Source organism: Panulirus ornatus, chromosome 10 (assembly GCF_036320965.1).
Source record: "Panulirus ornatus isolate Po-2019 chromosome 10, ASM3632096v1, whole genome shotgun sequence".
NCBI classification, from domain to species: domain Eukaryota; kingdom Metazoa; phylum Arthropoda; class Malacostraca; order Decapoda; family Palinuridae; genus Panulirus; species Panulirus ornatus.
In genome coordinates, this window is record NC_092233.1 from 40,893,530 (window position 1) to 40,921,376 (window position 27,847).

General features: G+C 43.1%; 2 protein-coding genes across 2 annotated transcripts in view; one reads left to right on the forward strand and one right to left on the reverse strand.

The window, feature by feature from the left end:
- Positions 1-27,847, reverse strand: part of LOC139750681 (cuticle protein AMP4-like) — a 104,410-nt gene that overhangs the window by 61,844 nt on the left and 14,719 nt on the right. The window lies entirely within an intron of this gene.
- Positions 17,257-18,142, forward strand: LOC139750680 (cuticle protein AMP4-like). Its single transcript, XM_071665358.1, has 3 exons — positions 17,257-17,300; positions 17,424-17,623; positions 17,786-18,142. Exons 1-3 carry the CDS (start codon positions 17,292-17,294, stop codon positions 17,961-17,963), a joined length of 387 nt encoding a protein of 128 aa, XP_071521459.1. The 5' UTR covers positions 17,257-17,291; the 3' UTR covers positions 17,964-18,142.

Consider the following 27,847-nt stretch of genomic DNA (forward strand, 5'->3'; position numbering starts at 1 on the left):
GGAAGCGGAAGTGGATCATAGGGTGGGGGAGGGGGCGAAAATTCTGGGAGCCTTGAAGAATGTGTGGAAGTCGAGAACATTATCTCGGAAAGCAAAAATGGGTATGTTTGAAGGAATAGTGGTTCCAACAATGTTGTAAGGTTGCGAGGCGTGGGCTATGGATAGAGTTGTGCGCAGGAGGATGGATGTGCTGGAAATGAGATGTTTGAGGACAATGTGTGGTGTGAGGTGGTTTGATCGAGTAAGTAACGTAAGGGTAAGAGAGATGTGTGGAAATAAAAAGAGCGTGGTTGAGAGAGCAGAAGAGGGTGTTTTGAAATGGTTCGGGCACATGGAGAGAATGAGTGAGGAAAGATTGACCAAGAGAATATATGTGTCGGAGGTGGAGGGAACGAGGAGAAGAGGGAGACCAAATTGGAGGTGGAAAGGTGGAGTGAAAAAGATTTTGTGTGATCGGGGCCTGAACATGCAGGAGGGTGAAAGGAGGGCAAGGAATAGAGTGAATTGGAGCGATGTGGTATACCGGGGTTGACGTTCTGTCAGTGGATTGAATCAAGGCATGTGAAGCGTCTGGGGTAAACCATGGAAAGCTGTGTAGGTATGTATATTTGCGGGTGTGGACGTATGTATATACATGTGTATGGGGGTGGGTTGGGCCATTTCTTTCGTCTGTTTTCTTGCGGTACCTCGCAAACGCGGGAGACAGCGACAAAGCAAAAAAAAAAAAAAAATATATATATATATATATATATTTTTTTTTTTTTATACTCTGTCGCTGTCTCCCGCGTTTGCGAGGTAGCGCAAGGAAACAGACGAAAGAAATGGCCCAACCCCCCCCATACACATGTACATACACACGTCCACACACGCAATATACATACCTACACAGCTTTCCATGGTTTACCCCAGACGCTTCACATGCCTTGATTCAATCCACTGACAGCACGTCAACCCCTGTATACCACATCGCTCCAATTCACTCTATTCCTTGCCCTCCTTTCACCCTCCTGCATGTTCAGGCCCCGATCACACAAAATCCTTTTCACTCCATCTTTCCACCTCCAATTTGGTCTCCCTCTTCTCCTCGTTCCCTCCACCTCCGACACATATATCCTCTTGGTCAATCTTTCCTCACTCATTCTCTCCATGTGCCCAAACCACTTCAAAACACCCTCTTCTGCTCTCTCAACCACGCTCTTTTTATTTCCACACATCCCTCTTACCCTTACGTTACTTACTCGATCAAACCACCTCACACCACACATTGTCCTCAAACATCTCATTTCCAGCACATCCATCCTCCTGCGCACAACTCTATCCATAGCCCACGCCTCGCAACCATACAACATTGTTGGAACCACTATTCCTTCAAACATACCCATTTTTGCTTTCCGGGATAATGTTCTCGACTTCCACACATTTTTCAAGGCTCCCAAAATTTTCGCCCCCTCCCCCACCCTATGATCCACTTCCGCTTCCATGGTTCCATCCGCTGACAGATCCACTCCCAGATATCTAAAACACTTCACTTCCTCCAGTTTTTCTCCATTCAAACTCACCTCCCAATTGACTTGACCCTCAACCCTACTGTACCTAATAACCTTGCTCTTATTGACATTTACTCTTAACTTTCTTCTTCCACACACTTTACCAAACTATATATATATATATATGTATATATGTATATATATATATATATATATATATATATATATATATATATAGATATATATATATATATATATATATATATATATATATATATATATATATATATATATATATATATATATATATATATATATATATATATATATATATATATATATATATATATATATATATATATATATATATATAAATATATATATATATATATATATATTGTTGAATGTGTTTGATGATAGAGTGGGGTTGGGGGGTTTTGGTCGAGGTGGTGTGCAAAGTGAGAGGGTTAGGGAAAAGGATTTGGTAAACAGAGAAGAGGTAGTAAAAGCTTTGCGGAAGATGAAAGCCGGCAAGGCAGCAGGTTTGGATGGTATTGCAGTGGAATTAAGTAAAAAAGGGGGTGACTGTATTGTTGACTAGTTGGTAAGGTTATTTAATGTATGTATGACTCATGGTGAGGTGCCTGAGGATTGGCAAAATGCGTGCATAGTGCCATTGTACAAAGGCAAAGGGGATAAGAGTGAGTGCTCAAACTACTGAGGTATAAGTTTGTTGAGTATTCCTGGTAAATTATATGGGAGGGTATTGATTGAGAGGGTAAAGGCATGTACAGAGCATCAGATTGGGGAAGAGCAGTGTGGTTTCAGAAGTGGTAGAGGATGTGTGGATCAGGTGTTTGCTTTGAAGAATGTATGTGAGAAATACTTAGAAAAGCAAATGGATTTGTATGTAGCATTTATGGATCTGGAGAAGGCATATGATAGAGTTGATAGAGATGCTCTGTGGAAGGTATTAAGAATATATGGTGTGGGAGGCAAGTTGTTAGAAGCAGTGAAAAGTTTTTATCGAAGATGTAAGGCATGTGTACGTGTAGGAAGAGAGGAAGTGATTGGTTCTTAGTGAATGTAGGCTTGCGGCAGGGGTGTGTGATGTCTCCATCGTTATTTAATTTGTTTATGGATGGGGTTGTTAGGGAGGTGAATGCAAGAGTTTTGGAAACAGGGGCAAGTATGAAGACTGTTGGGGATGAGAGAGCTTGGGAAGTGAGTCAGTTGTTGTTCGCTGATGATACAGCGCTGGTGGCTGATTCATGTTAGAAACTGAAGAAGCTGGTGACTGAGTTTGGTAAAGTGTGTGAAAGAAGAAAGTTAAGAGTAAATGTGAATAAAAGCAAGGTTATTAGTTACAGTAGGGTTGAGGGTCAAGTCAATTGGAAGGTGAGTTTGAATGGACAAGAACTGGAGGAAGTGAAGTGTTTTAGATATCTGGGAGTGGATCTGGCAGCGGATGGAACCATGGAAGCGGAAGTGGATCATAGGGTGGGGGAGTGGGCGAAAATTCTGGGAGCCTTGAAGAATGTGTGGAAGTCGAGAACATTATCTCGGAAAGCGAAAATGGGTATGTTTGAAGGAATAGTGGTTCCAACAATGTTGTATGGTTGCGAGGCGTGGGCTATGGATAGAGTTGTGCGCAGGAGGATGGATGTGCTGGAAATGAGATGTTTGAGGACAATATGTGGTGTGAGGTAGTTTGATCGAGTAAGTAACGTAACGGTAAGATAGATGTGTGGAAATAAAAAGAGCGTGGTTGAGAGAGCAGAAGAGGGTGTTTTGAAATGGTTTGGGCACATGGAGAGAATGAGTGAGGAAAGGTTGACCAAGAGGATATATGTGTCGGAGGTGGAGGGAACGAGGAGAAGAGGGAGACCAAATTGGAGGTGGAAAGATGGAGTGAAAAAGATTTTGTGTGATCGGGGCCTGAACATGCAGGAGGGTGAGAGGAGGGCAAGGAATAGAGTGAATTGGAGCGATGTGGTATACCGGGGTTGACGTGCTGTCAGTGGATTGAATCAAGGCATGTGAAGCGTCTGGGGTAAACCATGGAAAGCTGTGTAGGTATGTATATTTGCGTGTGTGGACGTATGTATATACATGTGTATGGGGGTGGGTTTGGCCATTTCTTTCGTCTGTTTCCTTGCGCTACCTCGCAAACGCGGAAGACATCGACAAAGCAAAAAAAAAAAAAAAAAAAAAAAAAAATATATATATATATATATATATATATATATATATATATATATATATATATATATATATAATGATGAAGAGCTTGTAGATTTATGTGCTGAAAAAGGACTGATGATTGGGAATACCTGGTTTAAAAAGCGAGATATACATAAGTATACTTATGTAAGTAGGAGAGATGGCCAGAGAGCGTTATTGGATTACGTGTTAATTGACAGGCGCGAAAAAGAGAGACTTTTGGATGTTAATGTGCTGAGAGGTTCAACTGGAGGGATGTCTGATCATTATCTTGTAGAGGCTAAGGTGAATATTTGTATGGGTTTTCAGAAAAGAAGAGTGAATGTTGGGGTGAAGAGGGTGGTGAGAGTAAGTGAGCTTGGGAAGGAGACTTATGTGAGGAAGTACCAGGAGAGACTGAGTACAGAATGGAAAAAGGTGAGAACAATGGAAGTAAGGGGAGTGGGGGAGGAATGGGATATATTTAGGGAATCAGTGATGGATTGCGCAAAAGATGCTTGTGGCATGAGAAGAGTGGGAGGTGGGTTGATTAGAAAGGGTAAAGAGTGGTGGGATGAAGAAGTAAGAGTATTAGTGAAAGAGAAGAGAGAGGCATTTGGACGATTTTTGCAGGGAAGGAATGAAATTGAGTGGGAGATGTATAAAAGAAAGAGACAGGAGGTCAAGAGAAAGGTGCAAGAGGTGAAAAAAAGGGCAAATGAGAGTTGGGGTGAGAGAGTATCATTAAATTTTAGGGAGAATAAAAAGATGTTCTGGAAGGAGGTAAATAAAGTGCGTAAGACAAGGGAGCAAATGGGAACTTCAGTTAAGGGCGCAAATGGGGAGGTGATAACAAGTAGTGGTGATGTGAGAAGGCCCCGATCACACAAAATCTTTTTCACACCATCTTTCCACCTCCAATTTGGTCTCACTCTTCTCCTCGTTCCCTCCACCTCCGACACATATATCCTCTTGGTCAATATTTCCTCACTCATTCTCTCCATGTGCCCAAACCACTTCAAAACACCCTCTTCTGCTCTCTCAACCACGCTCTTTTTATTTCCACACATCTCTCTTACACTTACGTTACTCACTCGATCAAACCACCTCACACCACACATTGTCCTCAAACATCTCATTTCCAGCACATCCATCCTCCTGCGCACAACTCTATCCATAGCCCACGCCTCGCAACCATACAACATTGTTGGAACCACTATTCCTTCAAACATATCCATTTTTGCCTTCCGAGATAATGTTCTCGACTTCCACACATTCTTGAAGGCCCCCAGAATTTTCGCTCCCTCCCCCACCCTATGATCCACTTCCGCTTCCATGGTTCCATCCGCTGCCAGATCCACTCCCAGATATCTAAAACACTTCACTTCCTCCAGTTTTTCTCCATTCAAACTCACCTCCCAATTGACTTGACCCTCAACCCTACTGTACCTAATAACCTTGCTCTTATTCACATTTACTCTTAACTTTCTTCTTCCACACACTTTACCAAACTCAGTCACCAGCTTCTGCAGTTTCTCACATGAATCAGCCACCAGCGCTGTATCATCAGCGAACAACAACTGACTCACTTCCCAAGCTCTCTAATCCCCAACAGACTTCATACTTGCCCCTCTTTCCAAAACTCTTGCATTCACCTCCCTAACAACCCGATCCATAAACAAATTAAACAACCATGGAGACATCACACACTCCTGCCGCAAACCTACATTCACTTAGAACCAATCACTTTCCTCTCTTCCTACACGTACACATGCCTTAAATCCTCGATAAAAACTTTTCACTGCTTCTAACAACTTTCCTCCTACACCATATATTCTTAATACCTTCCACAGAGCATTTCTATCAACTCTATCATATGCCTTCTCCAGATCCATAAATGCTACATACAAATCCATTTGCTTTTCTAAGTATTTCTCACATACATTCTTCAAAGCAAACACCTGATCCACACATCCTCTACCACTTCTGAAACCACATTGCTCTTCCCCAATCTGATGCTCTGTACATGCCTTCACCCTCTCAATCAATACCCTCCCATATAATTTACCAGGAATACTCAACAAACTTATACCTCTGTAATTTGAGCACTCACTCTTATCCCCTTTGCCTTTGTACAATGGCACTATGCACGCATTCCGCCAATCCTCAATCACCTCACCATGAGTCATACATACATTAAATAACCTTACCAACCAGTCAACAACACAGTCACCCCCTTTTTTAATAAATTCCACTGCAATACCATCCAAACCTGCTGCCTTGCCGGCTTTCATCTTCCACAAAGCTTTTACTACCTCTTCTCTGTTTACCAAATCATTTTCCCTAACCCTCTCACTTTGCACACCACTTCGACCAAAACACCCTATATCTGCCACTATCATCAAACACATTCAACAAACCTTCAAAATATTCACTCCATCTCCTTCTCACATCACCACTACTTGTTATCACCTCCCCATTTGCGCCCTTCACTGAAGTTCCCATTTGCTCCCTTGTCTTACGCACTTTATTTACCTCCTTCCAGAACATTTTTTTATTCTCCCTAAAATTTAATGATAGTCTCTCACCCAAACTCTCATTTGCCCTTTTTTTCACCTCTTGCACCTTTCTCTTGACCTCCTGTCTCTTTCTTTTATACATCTCCCACTCAATTGCATTTTTTCCCTGCAAAAATCGTCCAAATGCCTCTCTCTTCTCTTTCACTAATACTCTTACTTCTTCATCCCACCACTCACTATCCTTTCTAATCAACCCACCTCCCACTCTTCTCATGCCACAAGCATCTTTTGCGCAATCTATCACTGATTCCCTAAATACATCCCATTCCTCCCCCACTCCCCTTACTTCCATTGTTCTCACCTTTTTCCATTCTGCACTCAGTCTCTCCTGGTACTTCCTCACACAGGTCTCCTTCCCAAGCTCACTCACTCTCACCACCCTCTTCACCCCAACATTCACTCTTCTTTTCTGAAAACCCATACAAATCTTCACCTTAGCCTCCACAAGATAATGATCAGACATCCCTCCAGTTGCACCTCTCAGCACATTAACATCCAAAAGTCTCTCTTTCACACGCCTGTCAATTAACACGTAATCTAATAATGCTCTCTGGCCATCTCTCCTACTTACATAAGTATACTTATGCATATCTCGCTTTTTAAACCAGGTATTCCCAATCATCAGTCCTTTTTCAGCACATAAATCTACAAGCTCTTCACCATTTCCATTTACAATACTGAACACCCCATGTATACCAATCATTCCCTCAACTGCCACATTACTCACCTTTGCATCCAAATCACCCATCACTATAACCCGGTCTCGTGCATCAAAACCACTAACACACTCATTCAGCTGCTCCCAAAACACTTGCCTCTCATGATCTTTCTTCTCATGCCAGGGTGCATATGCACCAATAATCACCCACCTCTCTCCATCAACTTTCAGTTTTACCCATATTAATCGAGAATTTACTTTCTTACATTCTATCACATACTCCCACAACTCCTGTTTCAGGAGTATTGCTACTCCTTCCCTTATATATATATATATATATATATATATATATATATATATATATATATATATATATATATATATATATATATATATATATATATATATATATATATATATATATATATATATATATATATATATATATATATATATATATATATATATATATATATATATATATATATATAAATATATATATATATATATATATATATATATATATATATATATATATATATATATATATATATATATATATATATATATATATATATATATATATATATATAGTAAATTCTAGATTAATAAGGGTAAAACTGAAAGTTGACGGAGAGAGATGGGTGATTATTGGTGCATATGCACCTGGGCATGAGTAGAAAGATCGTGAGAGGCAAGTGTTTTGGGAGCAGCTGAATGAGTGTGTTAGTGGTTTTGATGCACGAGACCGGGTTATAGTGATGGGTGATTTGAATGCAAAAGTGAGTAATCTGGCAGTTGAGTGAATAATTGGTATACATAGGGTGTTCAGTGTTGTAAATGGAAATGGTGAAGAGCTTGTAGATTTATGTGGTGAAAAAGGACTGGTGATTGGGAATACCTGGTTTAAAAAGCGAGATATACATAAGTTTACGTATGTAAGTAGGAGAGATGGCCAGAGAGCGTTATTGGATTACCTGTTAATTGACAGGTCCGCGAAAGAGAGACTTTTGGATGTTAATGTGCTGAGAGGTGCAACTGGAGGGATGTCTGATCATTATCTTGTGGAGGCGAAGGTGAAGATTTGTAGGGGTTTTCAGAAAAGAAGAGAGAATGTTGGGGTGAAGAGAGTGATGAGAGTAAGTGAGCTTGGGAAGGAGACTTGTGTGAGGGAGTACCAGGAGAGACTGAGTACAGAATGGAAAAAGGTGAGAACAAATAAGGTAAGGGGAGTGGGGGAGGAATGGGATGTATTTAGGGAAGCAGAGATGGCTTGCGCAAAAGATGCTTGTGGCATGAGAAGCGTGGGAGGTGGGTTGATTAGAAAGGGTAGTGAGTGGTGGGATGAAGAAGTAAGGTTATTAGTGAAAGAGAAGAGGGAGGTATTTGGACGATTTTTGCAGGGAAATAATGCAAATGAGTGGGAGATGTATAGAAGAAAGAGACAGGTGGTCAAGGGAAAGGTGCAAGAAGTGAAAAAGAGGGCAAATAAGAGTTGGGGTGAGAGAGTATTATTAAATTTTAGGGAGAATAAAAAGATGTTCTGGAAGGACGTAAATAAAGTGCATAAGACAAGGGAGCAAATGGGATCTCCAGTGAAGGGGGCTAATGGGGAGGTGATAACAAGTAGTGGTGATGTGAGAAGGAGATAGAGTGATTATTTTGAAGGTTTGTTGAATGTGTTTTATGATAGAGTGGCAGATATAGGGTGTTTTGGTCGAGGTCGTGTGGCTGGAAAGTAAGAAGGTTAGGGAAAATGATTTGGTAAACAGAGAAGAGGTAGTGAAAGCTTTGCGGAAGATGAAAGCCGGCAAGGCAGCAGGTTTGGATGGTATTGCAGTGGAATTTATTAAAAAAGTGGGTAACTTTATTGTTGACTGGTTGGTAAGGTTTTTCAATGTATGTATGACTCATGGTGGGGTGCCTGAGGATTGGCGGAATAAGTGCATAGTGTCATTATACAAAGGCAAAGGGGATAAGAGTGAGTGCTCAAATTACAGAGGTATAAGTTTGTTGAGTATTCCTGGTAAATTATATGGGAGGGTATTGATTGAGAGGGTGAAGGCATATACAGAGCATCAGATTGGGGAAGAGCAGTGTGGTTTCAGAAGCGGTAGAGGATGAGTGGATCAGGTGTTTGTTTTGAAGAATGTATGTGAGAAATACTTAGAAAAGCAAGTGGATTTGTATGCAGCATTTATGGATCTAGAGAAGGCATATGATAGAGTTGATAGAGATGCTCTGTGGAAGGTACTAAGAATATATGGTGTTGGAGGCAAGTTGTTAGAAGCAGTGAAAAGTTTTTATCGAGGATGTAAGGCATGTGTACGTGTAGGAAGAGAAGAAAGTGATTAGTTCTCAGTGAATCTAGGTTTGCGGCAGGGGTTTGTGATGTCTCCATGGTTGCTTAATTTGTTTATTGATCCAGTGTGTGAAAGAAGAAAGTTAAGAGTAAATGTGAATAAGAGCAAGGTTATTAGGTACAGTACGGTTGAGGGTCAATTCAATTGGGAGATAGGTTTGAATGGAGAAAAACTGGAATAAGTAAAGTGTTTTAGATATCTGGGTGTGGATCTGGCAGCGGATGGAACGATGGAAGCGGAAGTGAATCATAGGGTGGGGGAGCGGGCGAAAATCTTGGGAGCCTTGAAGAATGTGTGGAAGTCGAGAACATTATCTCGGAAAGCAAAAATGGGTATGTTTGAAGGAATAGTGGTTCCAACAATGTTGTATGGTTGCGAGGCGTGGGCTATGGATAGAGTTGTGCGCAGGAGGTTGGATGTGCTGGAAATGAGATGTCTGAGGACAATATGTGGTGTGAGGTGGTTTGATCGAGTAAGTAATGTAAGGGTAAGAGAGATGTGTGGAAATAAAAAGAGCGTGGTTGAGAGAGCAGAAGAGGGTGTTCTGAAATGGTTTGGGCACATGGAGGAAATGAGTGAGGAAAGATTGACTAAGAGGATATATGTGTCTGAGGTGGAGGGAACGAGGAGAAGTGGGAGACCAAATTGGAGGTGGAAAGATGGAGTGAAAAAGAATTTGAGTGATCGGGGCCTAAAAATGCAGGAGGGTGAAAGGCGGGCAAGGAATAAAGTGAATTGGATCGATGTGGTTTACAGGGGTCGGCGTGCTGTCAATGGATTGAATCAGGGCATGTGAAGCGTCTGGGGTAAACCATGGAACGTTCCGTGGGGCCTGGATGTGGAAAGGGAGCTGTGGTTTCGGGCATTATTGCATGACAGTTGGAGTTTGAGTGTGAGCGAATCGGGCCTTTGTTTTCTTTTCCTGGCGCTGTCTCGCGCACATGAGGGGGAAGGGGGATGTTATTCCGTGTGTGGCGAGGTGGCGATGAAGGTGAGTAGGGGTAGACAGTGTGAACTGTGTGCATGTGTGTATATGTGTGTGTCTGTGTGTGTACGTTGGGATGTGTGGGTGTGTATGTTTTCGTGTGTGGACGTGTGTGTTTGCATGTGTGTGGGGGTGGGTTGGGCCATCTCTTTCGTCTGTTTCCTTGCGCTACCTTGCAGGCGCGGGAGACAGCGACAAAGCAAAATAAAATAATAAATAAATAAATATATATATATATATATATATATATATATATATATATATATATATATATATATATATATATATATATATATATATATATATATATATATATATATATATATATATATATATATATATATATATATATATATATACATACTTACACATGTACATATTGATACTTGCTTGTAGCCATCCATCCCTGTCGCTACCTCGCCACAGACGAAATAGCGTCGCTGCCCTCCGCCTCAGCGAGGTAGTGCTAGGCAAACAGATGAAAAAAGCTCACATTCGTTCACATTTAGTCTCTAGCTGTCATATATAATGCACCGAAAGCACAGCTCCCTATCTACATCAAGACCCCACAAACCTTTCCATGTTTTACCCTAGACTCTTCACATACCCTGGTTCAGTCCATTGACAGCATGTCGATCCCGGTGTACCACATCATTCCGATTCACTATTTCTTGCACACCTCTCATCATCTTGTATGTTCAGGCCCTGATCGCTCATATTCACTTTCACTCCAACCTTACCCCTCCAATTTGTATTTCCGCTTCTTTTTCCCTCCACCTGTGACACATATATCGTCTTTGTCACCCTTTCCTCGCACATTCCTTCCATATGTCCAAATCATTTCATCACACCCTCTTTTGCTCTCCCACCCACACTCTAAATGTTCATACACGTCTCTCTTTGAATACTTACTCGATCAAACCTCCTAACATCACATATTGTCCTCAAAAATCATTTCCAACACGTACACCCCCCTCCGTACAACACTATCTATAGCCCATTACTCTCAACTATGTAATATTATTGGACCTACTTTTCCTTCAAACATACCCATTTTTGCTCTCCGAGATAACGTTCTCTTCTTCCACACATTCTTCATCGCTCCCAGAAACTTCGCCCCCTCCCCCCACCCAGTGACTCACTTCCGGCGCCATTGTTCAATCGCTGCTTGCCCCACTCCCAGATATCTAAAACGCTTCACTTTCTCCTTTTTTCTCCATTTACCTTCCTAACCAACCCATCCATATACAAATTAAACATCCATAGGGACATCACACACCCCTGCCGCAGACCGACATTCACTGGGTACTAATCACTCTTCTCTTTTCCGATTCTTACACATGCCTTACATTCTTGGTAAAAACTTATTACTGCTCTTGCAGCTTACCTTCCGTACCATATACTCTTAAAACCTTCTACAAAGCATCTCTATCAACGCTGTCATATGCATTCTCCAGATCCATAAATGCTACATACAAATCTATCTGTTTTTCTGAGTGTTTCTCACTTACATTCTTCAAAGCAAACATCTGATACACATCCTCTACCACTTCTGAAACCACACTGCTCTTCCCCAGTCTTATGCTCTGTACATGTCTTCACCCTCTCAATCAATATCCTCCTGTATAATTTCCCAGGAATACTCCACAAGCTTATGCGTCTCTAGTTTGAAAACTCACCTTTATCCGTTATGCCTTTGTACAATAGCATTGTGCATGCATCCGCCAATCCTCATGCACTTCACCATGGTCCATACATACTTTGAAAATCACTACCGAACTCTTTTACCACACAACCCCCACACCAAAACCATCACCAACAATACCCTATTGCACCATTTTCAGAAGTCCCTCTCACTGTACTGATTACCAGCGATCCCCTGTAACGCACCTATCATCAGCGTTCTTCAACCCTAATGTTCGATTGGCTATTTATATAGGCTTTCGGCCTATCGATTGTCATCACCATCATGATATATATACCAGTATAAAACACCTGACTCTCCAGATGTTCAAAACGATGGTAAGACTTTATACGCCCTTACTATACATGGCTTGTTTGCCAATCGAGTTGGTTTTCCCTAAATCATCCTCTTGATCACTTTCGTAAAAGGTTTGCGTGCTCATTGTCTTCATCGATTCCCAGTTAGTGATGGGACGTGCATGAAAGTCTAACTACTACTACAACTGTGCTTTTTTTTTGTAATTCTAAACTACTTATGCAAGGGTGGATGTCGGTAAGCGACCTAACTACGTGTTGATAGTGAAGGAAGTTGTTAGTTTAGGGAAGGAGTGTATGGATACCATAAGAGGAAGATTTAAGATCAGATTGCTGATAGCATAGGCAGAAGCAAGTCAAGAGGTGGCAGTTAGATGATGATTCGATATACCTTACCGACAAAAAACACAGCGACCTTCCAGCGCCGCTCACCTTCCAGTACGGCCTGTCGCACGGAAGCAATGGGCAACCCCGCCAAGGCGTCCACCGTCCGTCCGACAACCCGACCTCAGGAACTGGTACCTGCCCTTGGTGCCACGGGAGAACAGCCTAGTCCCGCACACCCCAAGCACACAAAGGGGGAGATGACCTTAGCCTGCCCGACGGCCGACACCAGATGGACAAGGCAGGCTCCGATTGCTAACCTGTGCTCTTGGACCACATCCTGTGAAGGGAATGGGTCCAGGTTAGGGCTCTGACGGTGCACACCTCAAGGTCCTGGTACGTCAGCCCTAACCCTCTGAGAGCACTCACGCTTTCTTGGCACCATGCGCCACGCCAATTTAATGTGGCAGATGTTACATGCACGGTGTCTTTCCGGTAAAGTCCCGTACGCCTTACAAGACTTCTGGGGTGCCGTAATAGCTGCACTTATGCTGATGTGCAGCTGAAAGAGCGAAATGGACCCGAGATCAGAGTGTCTATTATATAAGTCTCTGTACCTTTGGAAGCCACGATGTCCGGCTTCCTAAAGGACCCCACAATCGGAATGCGCAGCTCGCAGGACACCTCGTAACCCCTCTGGCTCAGTCGTCCGGCCAAATAGGCACTGATGTTGTCGTGCCTCTTCACCCTCCCGCCATGAGTACGGGGGCAAATCTGTGGATAGCCCGCGCGTACCCGGCTTCTGACAGGTGTCACAGAGGTCGTTGATCTCGGGCCGGCCTCTGGACGCCCTGGCAGGGGTAGGCAAATCGCCTATCCTCACTTGGACGGCCTTCACATAGTCAGAACCGGACAGGAAACGGTTCCCGCTATTCACCCATCTGCTAACCTGAGGCACGGCAGCAGATGGAGCGAGACCCGCACCGTCGACGGTGCTGAACAGATTGGCCCTCCATGCGTGATGGCGTTCGAGTTTGTTACCCGCCTGCCGACTAGCAATGCATGTGGGTTCAGTCCAGCGCTGCAGTTTGCTCATCACTGCAGGCTCCCGGACAGCCGTCTGAATCACCGGGTCGGTCGAGGTGAGTAACTTCTCGAACCTGGCTTGTTTATTCAACCGGACGGTTGAGACAAAGTCCGGTATACCCAGCCCACCATCTCCTGCTGTCGAGTGGAAGTATGTGCAAGGCACGTCATGGGCTAGGCGTAGCCAGCGGCGGACCGCCACTCGCACCTACCTGTCCATGCGTGCTAGTTGTGTCTTACAGACTTCCCCCAACACCAGTCGATGCATGAGCTTGGGCACCAGATGTTCCACAAGCAACGCAATCCGTTGTTGAGGTTTTAGAGGGGCTCTGGTGATGTTGTGGAGCCCCTCTTCTAGCAGGGCACCGTAGCACTTTCGCCGGCCTCCAGCTCCGATAAGAATGCCGAGGTACTTATAATCGTCCTCAGCATTCATGGATCCGACAGCGCTGCCTAAGACTTGGAACGTCCTATTTTCATTGACGTACCAAGCCTTACGCTTGCCGTCGACCTCCATTGCTGAGGGTACGACATTTCCCAGGGTTGACTTGAAGCCCACCCCCCGCGAGGGTCTCGGCCATCACGTTCATTGCCTGCTGCAAGCCAGTGGGCGTCTGCACCACCAGGACTAAATCATCGGCAAACGCCAGTGCTGATATCTTTTGATCACCTAACCTAACCCCTACACCAGTCTCCTTCACCCTTGCGATTCCCTCGTCAATCACAAGGTTGAAGAGAACTGGTGATAGTGGGTCACCTTGCTTGACCCTACGAGTCATGTTTACCTTCTCCGATAACTCGTCGCTGCCTTCGATGTAAGTGAAAGCTCGGTCATACGTCGACATGACATATGCCCTGACGAGGGCTGGAATGCCCTTCCGCGACATGGCCCGATCGATATTGCTATGGTTAACACTATCGAATGCTTTTTTGGCCATGTCGAGGAATGCCAGGTGTAGACCGTGGGCGTGTGCCCGCGCACGACCGACAATCGCACCCAAGATCGTGAGGTTCTCGAGGCATCCGTCCATTGGGACGAATTCCTTTTGAGCTCCATCGATCTGGAAGAGGCTCGAGATGCGGCTGCTCAGTATTTCATAGAGCAGACGGACTACGGCACAGGAGATGGTAATTGGCCTGTAATCCTTGGGTTCAGTTGGGTTAGGTACCTTAGGTATCAGCACCGTTCGATTTGCCTTTAGTGGTTCTGGCAATGCAGACGTAGCTAGCCAGAGGTTAAACATTTTGGTCAAGATCCTCGGAGGAATGGACTTCAGCAACCGAGTCAACATACCATCAGGACCAGGGGCAGGTGTTCGGGTGGCTTTGAGGTGATGCGCTACCTCGCCTACGGTGACAACTTCTGCTAGTTGTCCATTCTCTAAGTCGCAATCGGTAATGGCACGTTCCGTCCAGCTCAAATGGTCGAGAGAAGAGGCCCCCCCAAAAGGGACTGAGGCATTCCGGCCCAACCGAAGTTGGCGGTACCTCCCAGTCGCCTTTGAGAACCAATCCAGCGGCCAAAGACCTATTTTTACGATAGAGTCTCTGTACCTTCCGGCACTATTCCCGTCTAAGGCGGTTTCCACGCAAAGGAACCTCCTCAGCGCGGCGTATGCGGCCAGAGTTCGTCGACTGCCTTGATCCATCTCCACCACGATTCCGGCGGTCTTCGGGTGAGCCACAGGAGCTCGTCATGTGTATGGCGTGCTCTGCGGCTATCCTGATCACGGCGAGGCTGTCACCCTGACGCAAGTGGTCTAGGGCAACATTTAGAATGTCCTCACCCCACGATGCAGTTGTGGAGCCAGGTCCTAATGTGTCGAGATATGTGGCAGTCTCGGCCACAAAGGAAGCAATTGATTGGGATTGGGGAACCCGCGGAGCAGCTGGGACAGTTAAAACCGTGGGAGCTGTCCCCAGCAGATTGCCTGCTGGACTCTCTTCACTGGATTGAGCATGCGCGTGCATTCCTGCACGCGTCGCTTCCTCCGAGGCGCCGCTCCGCGTGTTGCTTCTCATTGTGGATGGGACACGCTTCTCACTCGACACACCATCCATCACCTCGCCTTCACCAGTTTCCTGGAGGAGGTTGGTGTTCAAGGTCAGTTCCTGAACCCTGGACTTATACGACGCCTTGCGTCGGAGACCTTTGATCGCTTCGACCGTCCTAGATGGAACAATCTTCCGCAACCGCTGGTTCAGGCCCTACCCGGCAACTAGTGAGGGACCAGCTGCCATCACGGCCTCAGCCCTGGCGAGGAGCTCCACCTCAGACCATCGAGCCTTGGACAGAACATGCCTTGTTGCCAACTCCTGGTGAAAGGAGTTGGCATGTGCCTGCCTTTCGTGGACCCTACGGCCCCGAAAGCTGGCAAAGGTCTTCCCACAATGTGGGCAAGAGGGTGAACGGTCGTCGGCCGTTCCCTCGTGGCTGTAGCTGGTACCCGACATACCAACAGAGGCTGGCACGCTATTCCGAGGAATGGGTTATGCTTGACGGGTACCACGAAGCGAAAACCCGTGACAAGGGAGGACGCTCCGGCTTTGGTCGCACAGTGCTGCTGCCCGAAGAAAGCAGAGGACCGCAGTCAGTAGGTGGACACTGCCGCTGTGCTTCAGTCCTAGTGATTGCCCTTTAGTAGCTGCCCTGGTTCCTTATTCACACAAATGACTCTGTAGTTTAATTCTTTTTTCACATCCCAATTCTGCTACGTGATGTTTCCTTTACGTCCTCGACTCTGCACTTTAGTAGTTACTTCATGAACCAAACTTCATATCCGTGATCATTCATATCTCCCATCCAGTGGCTACTTGATGCATTTTTGATGATGACCCACTATCATATATAGTGGAAAATCTTTGAAAAACTTAGAAGAAATTGGTAAGCAAATGTTGTCTTTATGCCCTTTTTTTAATGCTAGGTTTTGATAATGTCCTGCAAGGTGAGTGTCCTGAACACCTAATGTCCTGGACGAAGAGCGTCGTGGACAAAAAGTTATTACACTGCACGTGTGGAAGAGTGAGCCTCCTAAATAGTGAGTCCTATATAGAGAGTGTCATACTTGGGGACAAAATATTCATGCATGTAACATGTATGCATTAAGCAATCAAGTTACTTCACTGACATATTCTTGAGAGATCACCAGTACATGATATCTGGCAGAGGCATTAGTTTTGCTGACAACACAAGGCTCTTCAGCTTCCCCGCTCACCAGAATGTTTGTGCAGCTTTTGAGATTATTGAATGAACATCAAAACTGAATTAATACATTAGTGTATCACCCAATTTTTGATAGAATGCTTATGAAAAGATGATTCTTTCTTATGGGAACACAGTATATCTGATGAAGTATAAATCTGCTAATGAAGTTATCATTTTGCTGCAAATTATGACCAATACATGAACATTTGGACTATGTCTGTGGCTGACCAACGGAGAACAAGTTGATATTCATACGACATCAAAACCAGAGAGTCGGACGAAGAGAACAAAAAAGAATCGAGGTCTCAGACACAAGGTTGTATGACAACCTTCTCTTTCTGTGTGTATATAAGACGGGAAGACCTACCAGGCCTCACACTCACACTTACCCTTAGCACGCCAACATGAAGCTTGTAAGTACACTATATACTCAAGCAATTTCTTTCAGGCACAGGAATTCAAAGTTTATGATATTACCAATTGCTTACATGTATGTGCTGAATAAATCATATAGATATAAGGTTCATGTGTTCCAGGCTGTGATTCTCGCCGTGGCTGCTGTGGCAGTGGCCGACACCCTCGTCTACCCACCAGTGGCCATCCTCCGCAGCGAACAAGTCAACCCCGATGAGTTCGGTGCTCACAGTTCCCACTTCGAGGCCGACAACGGTATCAACTTTCAGTTTTCTGGTTCTCAGGGACCTGATGGTGGCTCAGACATGATCGGCTCATGGAGGTAAACATCAAAATCATTCAGTATTCTTTATTTACACATTGATATATTCCCAACATCTGACCATATCACAGGATATATACTTCATAAAGTGCTTAGCCAAACCGTGTTCTTTATGAGCTGCCTTTCTACTGCCATATGACGTACACAACACCCATCCTTCAGCTACCCCCAGGAGGACGGCAGTGTAGCGTCAGTCCAGTTTGTGGCCGACAAGAACGGTTACCAACCCCAGTCCGACCTGCTGCCCGTGGCCCCAGCCTTCCCCCACCCCATCCCCCAGTTCGTCCTCGACCAGATCGCCTTCGCTGAGGAAGAAAAGAAGTACAAGGCTGAAGAATAAGACTGACGAGATCTAATTAAACTTAATGTTGACATGAACAAAAGTCATGATCTGTCTATTTCCTGACCTGTCAGATCCAGCTTGATTCTGTTTCAAAGGACGTGAATATCTTTATTACCTTCGGATCAGAATTTGTTTAACAACATTTCTAAATAAAGCATTCACAATTCGTGCCAAAATTCTCTTTTTAAAACAACGATTTTGGAACTATATTACAAGAAAATGCTAAAACCATACCTTTTCCTTTAGATACTAGGACGTTGATATGAGTATATATCAAAATACTAACCCTGGGGATAGGGAGAGATAATACTTCCCACGTATTCCCTGCGTGTCGTAGGAGGCGACTAAAAAGAGAGGGAGCGGGGTGCAGGAAATCCTCACCTCTCCTATTTAATTTTCCAAAAGTAGGAACAGGGAAGGGAGCCAAGGGAGGATATTCCCTCAAAGGTTCAGTTTACTGTTCTTAAAGCTACCTCGCAAACGCGGGAAATGGCAAATAACATAAAAGAAGAATTATATACATGTATATATATATTTATCTTGCTTTGTCGCTGTCTCCCGCGTTAGCGAGGTAGCGCAAGGAAACAGACGAAATAAATGGCCAAACCCACCCACATAAACATGTACATACATACACGTCCAAACACGCAAACATACATACCTATACATCTCAATGTACACATATATATATATACACACACAGACAAATACATATATACACATGTACATAATTCATACTGTCTGCCTTTATCTATTCCCATCGCCAACTCACCACACATGAAATAACAACCCCCTCCTATCTCATGTGTGCGGGGTAGCGCTAGGAAAAGACAACAAAGGCCCCATTCGTTCACACTCAGCTTCTTTTTGTCATGTAATAATGCACCGAAACCACAGCTCCCTTTCCACATCCAGGCCCCACACAACTTTCCATGGTTTACCTCAGACGCTTCACATGCCCTGGTTCAATCCATTGACAGCACGTCGACCCAGGTATACCACATCGATCCAATTCACTCTATTCCTTGCACGCATTTTACCCTCCTGCATGTTCAGGCCCCGATCACTTAAATTTTTTTTTCACTCCATCTTTCCACCTCCAATTTGGTCTCCCACTTCTCCCCGTTCCCTCCACCCCTGACACATATATCCTCTTGGTCAATCTTTCCTCACTCATTCTCTCCATGTGACCAAACCATTTCAAAACACCCTCTCCTGCTCTCTCAACCAGACTCTTTTTATTTCCACACATCTCTCTTACCCTTACATTACTTACTCAATCAAATCACCTCACACCACATATCGTCCTCAAACATCTCATTTCCAGCACATCCACCCTCCTGCACACAACTCTATCCATAGCCCACGCCTCGCAACCATAAAACATTGTTGGAACCACTATTCCTTCAAACATACCCATTTTTGCTTTCCGAGATAATGTTCTCGACTTCCAAACATTCTTCAAGATTCACAGAATTTTCGCCCCCTCCCCTACCCTATGATTCACTTCCGCTTCCATGGTTCCATCCGCTGCCAGATCCACTGCCAGATATCTAAAACACTTTACTTCCTCCATTTTTTCTCCATTCAAACTTACCTCCCAATTGACTTAACCCTCAACCCTACTGTACCTAATAACCTTGCTCTTGTTTACGTTTACTCTTAACTTTCTTCTTTCACAAACTTTATCAAACTCAGTCACCGGCTTCTGCAGTTTCTCACATGAATCAGCCACCAGCGCTGTATCATCAGCGAACAACAACTGACTCACTTCCCAAGCTCTCTCATCCACAACAGACTGCATACTTGCATATTTTGTTTTGGAAGGAGGTAAATGAAGTGTGTAAGACAAGGAAGCAAATGGGAACTTCAGTGAAGGGGGCTAAGGGTGAGGTGATAATAAGTAATCGTGATGTGAGAAGGAGATGGAGTGAGCATTTTGAAGGTTTGTTGAATGTGTTTGATGATAGAGTGGCAGATATAGGGTCTTTTGATCGAGGTGGTATGCAAAGAGAGAGGGTTAGGGAAAATGATTTGGTAAATAGAGAATAGGTACTAAAAGCTTTGCGGAAGATGGAAGCTGGCAAGGCAGCAGGTTTGGATGGTATTGCAGTGGAATTTATTAAAAAAGGGGGTGACTGTATTGTTGACTGGTTGGTAAGGTTATTCAACATATGTATGATTCATGGTGAGGTGCCTGAGGATTGGCGGAATGCCAATATGCCACATATATATATATATATATATATATATATATATATATATATATATATATATATATATATATATATATATATATATATATATATATATATATATATATATATATATATATATATATATATATATATGCTCATCCTCCTTGAAGGCTCAGAGTGCGGTGTCTAAATGTGTGTGGATGTAACCAAGATGTGAAAAAAGGAGAGATAGGTAGTATGTTTGAGGAAAGGAACCTGGATGTTTTGGCTCTGAGTGAAACGAAGCTCAAGGGTAAAGGGGAAGAGTGGTTTGGGAATGTCTTGGGAGTAAAGTCAGGGGTTAGTGAGAGGACAAGAGCAAGGGAAGGAGTAGCAGTACTCCTGAAACAGGCGTTGTGGGAGTATGTGATAGAATGTAAGAAAGTAAATTCTCAATTAATATGGGTAAAACTGAAAGTTGATGGAGAGAGATGGGTGATTATTGGTGCATATGCACCTGGGCATGAGAAGAAAGATCATTAGAGGCAAGTGTTTTGGGAGCAGCTGAATGAGTGTGTTAGTGGTTTTGATGCACGAGACCGGGCTATAGTGATGGGTGATTTGAATGCAAAGATGAGTAATGTGGCACTTGAGGGAATAATTGGTATATGTGGGGTGTTCAGTGTTGTAAATGGAAATGGTGAAGAGCTTGTAGATTTATGTGCTGAAAAAGGACTGGTGATTGGGAATACCTGGTTTAAAAAGCGAGATATACATAAGTATACGTATGTAGGAGAGATGGCCAGAGAGCGTTATTGGATTACGTGTTAATTGACAGGCGTGCGAAAGAGAGACTTTTGGATGTTAATGTGCTGAGAGGTGCAACTGGAGGGATGTCTGATCATTATCTTGTGGAGGCTAAGGTGAAGATTTGTATGGGTTTTCAGAAAAGAAGAGTGAATGTTGGGGTGAAGAGGGTGGTGAGAGTAAGTGACCTTGGGAAGGAGACCTGTGTGAGGAAGTACCAGGAGAGACTGAGTACAGAATGGAAAAAGGTGAGAACAATGGAAGTAAGGGGAGTGGGGGAGGAATGGGATGTATTTAGGGAATCAGTGATGGATTGCGCAAAAGATGATTGTGGCATGAGAAGGGTGGGAGGTGGGTTGATTAGAAAGGGTAGTGAGTGGTGGGATGAAGAAGTAAGATTATTAGTGAAAGGGAAGAGAGAGGCATTTGGACGATTTTTGCAGGGAAAAAAATGCAATTGAGTGGGAGATGTATAAAAGAAAGAGACAGGAGGTCAAGAGAAAGGTGCAAGAGGTGAAAAAGAGGGCAAATGAGAGTTGGGGTGAGAGAGTATCATTAAATTTTAGGGAGAATAAAAAGATGTTCTGGAAGGAGGTAAATAAAGTGCGTAAGACAAGGGAGCAAATGGGAACTTCAGTGAAGGGCGCAAATGGGGAGGTGATAACAAGTAGTTGTGATGTGAGAAAGAGATGGAGTGAGTATTTTGAAGGTTTGTTGAATGAGTTTGATGATAGAGTGGCAGATATAGGGTGTTTTGGTTGAGGTGGTGTGCAAAGTGAGAGGGTTAGGGAAAATGATTTGGTAAACAGAGAAGAGGTAGTAAAAGCTTTGCGGAAGATGAAAGCCGGCAAGGCAGCAGGTTTGGATGGTATTGCAGTGGAATTTATTAAAAAAGGGGGTGACTGTATTATTGACTGGTTAGTAAGGTTATTTAATGTATGTATGACTCATGGTGAGGTGCCTGAGGATTGGCGGAATGCGTGCATAGTGCCATTGTACAAAGGCAAAGGGGATAAGAGTGAGTGCTCAAATTTCACAGGTATAAGTTTGTTGAGTATTCCTGGTAAATTATATGGGAGGGTATTGATTGAGAGGGTGAAGGTATGTACAGAGCATCAGATTGGGGAAGAGCAGTGTGGTTTCAGAAGTGGTAGAGGATGTGTGGATCAGGTGTTTGCTTTGAAGAATGTATGTGAGAAATACTTAGAAAAGCAAATGAGGACAATGTGTGGTGTGAGGTGGTTTGATCGAGTAAGTAAAGTAAGGGTAAGAGAGATGTGTGGAAATAAAAAGAGCGTGGTTGAGAGAGCAGAAGAGGGTGTTTTGAAATGGTTTGGGCATATGGAGAGATTGAGTGAGGAAAGATTGACCAAGAGGATATATGTGTCGGAGGTGGAGGGAACGAGGTGAAGTGGGAGACCAAATCGGAGGTGGAAAGATGGAGTGAAAAAGATTTTGTCTGATCGGGGCCTGAACATGCAGGAGGGTGAAAGGAGGGCAAGGAATAGAGTGAATTGGATCGATGTGGTATACCGGGGTTGACCTGCTGTCAGTGGATTGAATCAGGGCATGTGAAGTGTCTGGGGTAAACCATGGAAAGCTGTGTAGGTATGTATATTTGCGTGTGCATGTATATACATGTATATGGGGGTGGGTTGCGCCATTTCTTTCGTCTGTTTCCTTTGCGCTACCTCGCAAGCGCGGGAGACAGCGACAAAGCAAAAAAAAAAAAGAAAATATATATATATATATATCTTCTTTCTTTTTCTTTTAAACTATTCGCCATTTTCCGCGTTAGCGAGGTAGCGCTAAGAACAGAGGACTGGGCCTTTTTTGGAATATCCTCAACTGGCCCCCTCTGTTCCTTCTTTTGGAAAATTTAAAAAAAAAAAAAAAAAAAAAAAAACGAGAGGGGAGGATTTCCAGCCCCCCGCTCCCTCCCCTTTTAGTCGCCTTCTACGACACGCAGGGAATACGTGGGAAGTGTTCTTAATCCCCTATCCCCAGGGATAAATATATATATATATATATATATATATATATATATATATATATATATATATATATATATATATATATATATATATATATATATATATATATATATATATATATATATATTTTTAACTTTTTTTTTTCAAACTATTCGCCATTTCCCGCGTTAGCGAGGTAGCGTTAAGAACAGAGAACTGGGCCACTGAAGGAATATCCTCACCTGGCCCCCTTCTCTGTTCCTTCTTTTGGAAAATTAAAAAAAATTGAGAGGGGGAAAAAATGCAATTGAGTGGGAGATGTATAAAAGAAAGAGACAGGAGGTCAAGAGAAAGGTGCAAGAGGTGAAAAAAAGGGCAAATAAGAGTTGGGGTGAGAGAGTATCATTAAATTTTAGGGAGAATAAAAAGATGTTCTGGAAGGAGGTAAATAAAGTGCGTAAGACAAGGGAGCAAATGGGAACTTCAGTGAAGGGCGCAAATGGGGAGGTGATAACAAGTAATGGTGATGTGAGGAGATGGAGTGAATATTTTGAAGGTTTGTTGAATGTGTTTGATGATAGAGTGGCAGATATAGGGTGTTTTGGTCGAGGTGGTGTGCAAAGTGAGAGGGTTAGGGAAAATGATTTGGTAAACAGAGAAGAGGTAGTGAAAGCTTTGCGGAAGATGAAAGCCGGCAAGGCAGCAGGTTTCGATGGTATTGCAGTGGAATTTATTAAAAAAGGGGGTGACTGTATTATTGACTGGTTGGTAAGGTTATTTAATGTATGTATGACTCATGGTGAGGTGCCTGAGGATTGGCGGAATGCGTGCATAGTGCCATTGTACAAAGGCAAAGGGGATAAGAGTGAGTGCTCAAATTTCACAGGTATAAGTTTGTTGAGTATTCCTGGTAAATTATATGGGAGGGTATTGATTGAGAGGGTGAAGGTATGTACAGAGCATCAGATTGGGGAAGAGCATTGTGGTTTCAGAAGTGGTAGAGGATATGTGGATCAGGTGTTTGCTTTGAAGAATGTATGTGAGAAATACTTAGAAAAGCAAATGAGGACAATGTGTGGTGTGAGGTGGTTTGATCGAGTAAGTAACGTAAGGGTAAGAAAGATGTGTGGAAATAAAAGGAGCGTGGTTGAGAGAGCAGAAGAGGGTGTTTTGAAATGGTTTGGGCATATGAAGAGAGATTGAGTGAGGAAAGATTGACCAAGAGGATATATGTGTCGGAGGTGGAGGGAACGAGGTGAAGTGGGAGACCAAATTGGAGGTGGAAAGATGGAGTGAAAAAGATTTTGTCTGATCGGGGCCTGAACATGCAGGAGGGTGAAAGGAGGGCAAGGAATAGAGTGAATTGGATCGATGTGGTATACCAGGGTTGACGTGCTGTCAGTGGATTGAATCAGGGCATGTGAAGTGTCTGGGGTAAACCATGGAAAGCTGTGTAGGTATGTATACATGTGTATGGGGGTGGGTTGCGCCATTTCTTTCGTCTGTTTCCTTTGCGCTACCTCGCAAGCGCGGGAGACAGCGACAAAGCAAAAAAAAAAAAAAAGAAAATATATATATATATATATATATATATATTTATATATATATATATATATATATATATATATATATATATATATATATATATATATATATATATATATATATATATATATATATATATATATTTTTTTTTTTTTAACTTTTTTTTTCAAACTATTCGCCATTTCCCGCGTTAGCGAGGTAGCGTTAAGAACAGAGAACTGGGCCACTGAAGGAATATCCTCACCTGGCCCCCTTCTCTGTTCCTTCTTTTGGAAAATTAAAAAAAAATTGAGAGGGGGAAAAAATGCAATTGAGTGGGAGATGTATAAAAGAAAGAGACAGGAGGTCAAGAGAAAGGTGCAAGAGGTGAAAAAAAGGGCAAATGAGAGTTGGGGTGAGAGAGTATCATTAAATTTTAGGGAGAATAAAAAGATGTTCTGGAAGGAGGTAAATAAAGTGCGTAAGACAAGGGAGCAAATGGGAACTTCAGTGAAGGGCGCAAATGGGGAGGTGATAACAAGTACTGGTGATGTGAGAAGGAGATGGAGTGAGTATTTTGAAGGTTTGTTGAATGTGTTTGATGATAGAGTGGCAGATATAGGGTGTTTTGGTCGAGGTGGTGTGCAAAGTGAGAGGGTTAGGGAAAATGATTTGGTAAACAGAGAAGAGGTAGTGAAAGCTTTGCGGAAGATGAAAGCCGGCAAGGCAGCAGGTTTGGATGGTATTGCAGTGGAATTTATTAAAAAAGGGGGTGACTGTATTGTTGACTGGTTGGTAAGGTTATTTAATGTATGTATGACTCATGGTGAGGTGCCTGAGGATTGGCGGAATGCGTGCATAGTGCCATTGTACAAAGGCAAAGGGGATAAGAGTGAGTGCTCAAATTACAGAGGTATAAGTTTGTTGAGTATTCCTGGTAAATTATATGGGAGGGTATTGATTGAGAGGGTGAAGGCATGTACAGAGCATCAGATTGGGGAAGAGCAGTGTGGTTTCAGAAGTGGTAGAGGATGTGTGGATCAGGTGTTTGCTTTGAAGAATGTATGTGAGAAATACTTAGAAAAGCAAATGGATTTGTATGTAGCATTTATGGCTCTGGAGAAGGCATATGATAGAGTTGATAGAGATGCTCTGTGGAAGGTATTAAGAATATATGGTGTGGGAGGCAAGTTCTTAGAAGCAGTGAAAAGTTTTTATCGAGGATGTAAGGCATGTGTACGTGTAGGAAGAGAGGAAAGTGATTGGTTCTCAGTGAATGTAGGTTTGCGGCAGGGGTGTGTGATGTCTCCATGGTTGTTTAATTTGTTTATGGATGGGGTTGTTAGGGAGGTAAATGCAAGAGTTTTGGAAAGAGGGGCAAGTATGAAGTCTGTTGGGGATGAGAGAGCTTGGGAAGTGAGTCAGTTGTTGTTCGCTGATGATACAGCGCTGGTGGCTGATTCATGTGAGAAACTGCAGAAGCTGGTGACTGAGTTTGGTAAAGTGTGTGGAAGAAGAAAGTTAAGAGTAAATGTGAATAAGAGCAAGGTTATTAGGTACAGTAGGGTTGAGGGTCAAGTCAATTGGGAGGTGAGTTTGAATGGAGAAAAACTGGAGGAAGTGAAGTGTTTTAGATATCTGGGAGTGGATCTGGCAGCGGATGGAACCATGGAAGCGGAAATGGATCATAGGGTGGGGGAGGGGGCGAAAATTCTGGGGGCCTTGAAGAATGTGTGGAAGTCGAGAACATTATCTCGGAAAGCAAAAATGGGTATGTTTGAAGGAGTAGTGGTTCCAACAATGTTGTATGGTTGCGTGGCGTGGGCTATGGATAGAGTTGTGCGCAGGAGGATGGATGTGCTGGAAATGAGATGTTTGAGGACAATGTGTGGTGTGAGGTGGTTTGATCGAGTGAGTAACGTAAGGGTAAGAGAGATGTGTGGAAATAAAAAGAGCGTGGTTGAGAGAGCAGAAGAGGGTTTTTTGAAGTGGTTTGGGCACATGGAGAGGATGAGTGAGGAAAGATTGACCAAGAGGATATATGTGTCGGAGGTGGAGGGAACTAGAAGAGGGAGACCAAATTGGAGGTGGAAAGATGGAGTGAAAAAGATTTTGTGTGATCGGGGCCTGAACAGGCAGGAGGGTGAAAGGAGGGCAAGGAATAGAGTGAATTGGAGCGATGTGGTATACCGGGGTTGACGTGCTGTCAGTGGATTGAATCAAGGCATGTGAAGCGTCTGGGGTAAGCTATGGAAAGCTGTGTAGGTATGTATATTTGCGTGTGTGGACGTATGTATATACATGTTTATGGGGGGGGTTGGGCCATTTCTTTCGTCTGTTTCCTTGCGCTACCTGGCAAACGCGGGAGACAGCGACAAAGTATAATAAATAAATAAAGAATATATATATATATATATATATATATATATATATATACATATATATATATATATATATATATATATATATATATATATATATATATATATATATATTTTATTTTTTTTTTTCCAAAACAAGGAACAGAGAAGGGGGCCAGGTGAGGATATTCCCTCAAAGGCCCAGTCCTCTGTTCTTAGCGCTACCTCGCTAATGCGGGAAATGGCGAATAGTATGAAAAAAAAAAAAAAAAAAAAAAAAAATATATATATATATATATATATATATATGTATATATATATATATATATATATATATATATATATATATATATAAATGTAAGAGTATTAGTGAAAGAGAAGAGAGAGGCATTTGGACGATTATTGCTTGGAAAAAATGCAATTGAGTGGGAGATGTATAAAAGAAAGAGACAGGAGGTCAAGAGAAAGGTGCAAGAGGTGAAAAAAAGGGCAAATGAGAGTTGGGGTGAGAGAGTATCATTAAATTTTAGGGAGAATAAAAAGATGTTCTGGAAGGAGGTAAATAAAGTGCGTAAGACAAGGGAGCAAATGGGAACTTCAGTGAAGGGCGCAAATGGGGAGGTGATAACAAGTAGTGGTGATGTGAGAAGGAGATGGAGTGAGTATTTTGAAGGTTTGTTGAATGTGTTTGATGATAGAGTGGCAGATATAGGGTGTTTTGGTCGAGTTGGTGTGCAAAGTGAGAGGGTTAGGGAAAACGATTTGGTAAACAGAGAAGAGGTAGTGAAAGCTTTGCGGAAGATGAAAGCCGGCAAGGCAGCAGGTTTGGATGGTATTGCAGTGGAATTTATTAAAAAAGGGTGTGACTGTATTGTTGACTGGTTGGTAAGGTTATTTAATGTATGTATGACTCATGGTGAGGTGCCTGAGGATTGGCGGATTGCGTGCATAGTGCTATTGTACAAAGGCAAAGGGGATAAGAGTGAGTGCTCAAATTACAGAGGTATAAGTTTGTTGAGTATTCCTGGTAAATTATATGG

Coding starts and splice junctions, on each gene's coding strand:
- LOC139750680 (XM_071665358.1), top strand. Junction 17,624..17,785: donor GACATGATCGGCTCATGGAG/GTAAACATCAAA, acceptor CCCATCCTTCAG/CTACCCCCAGGAGGACGGCA.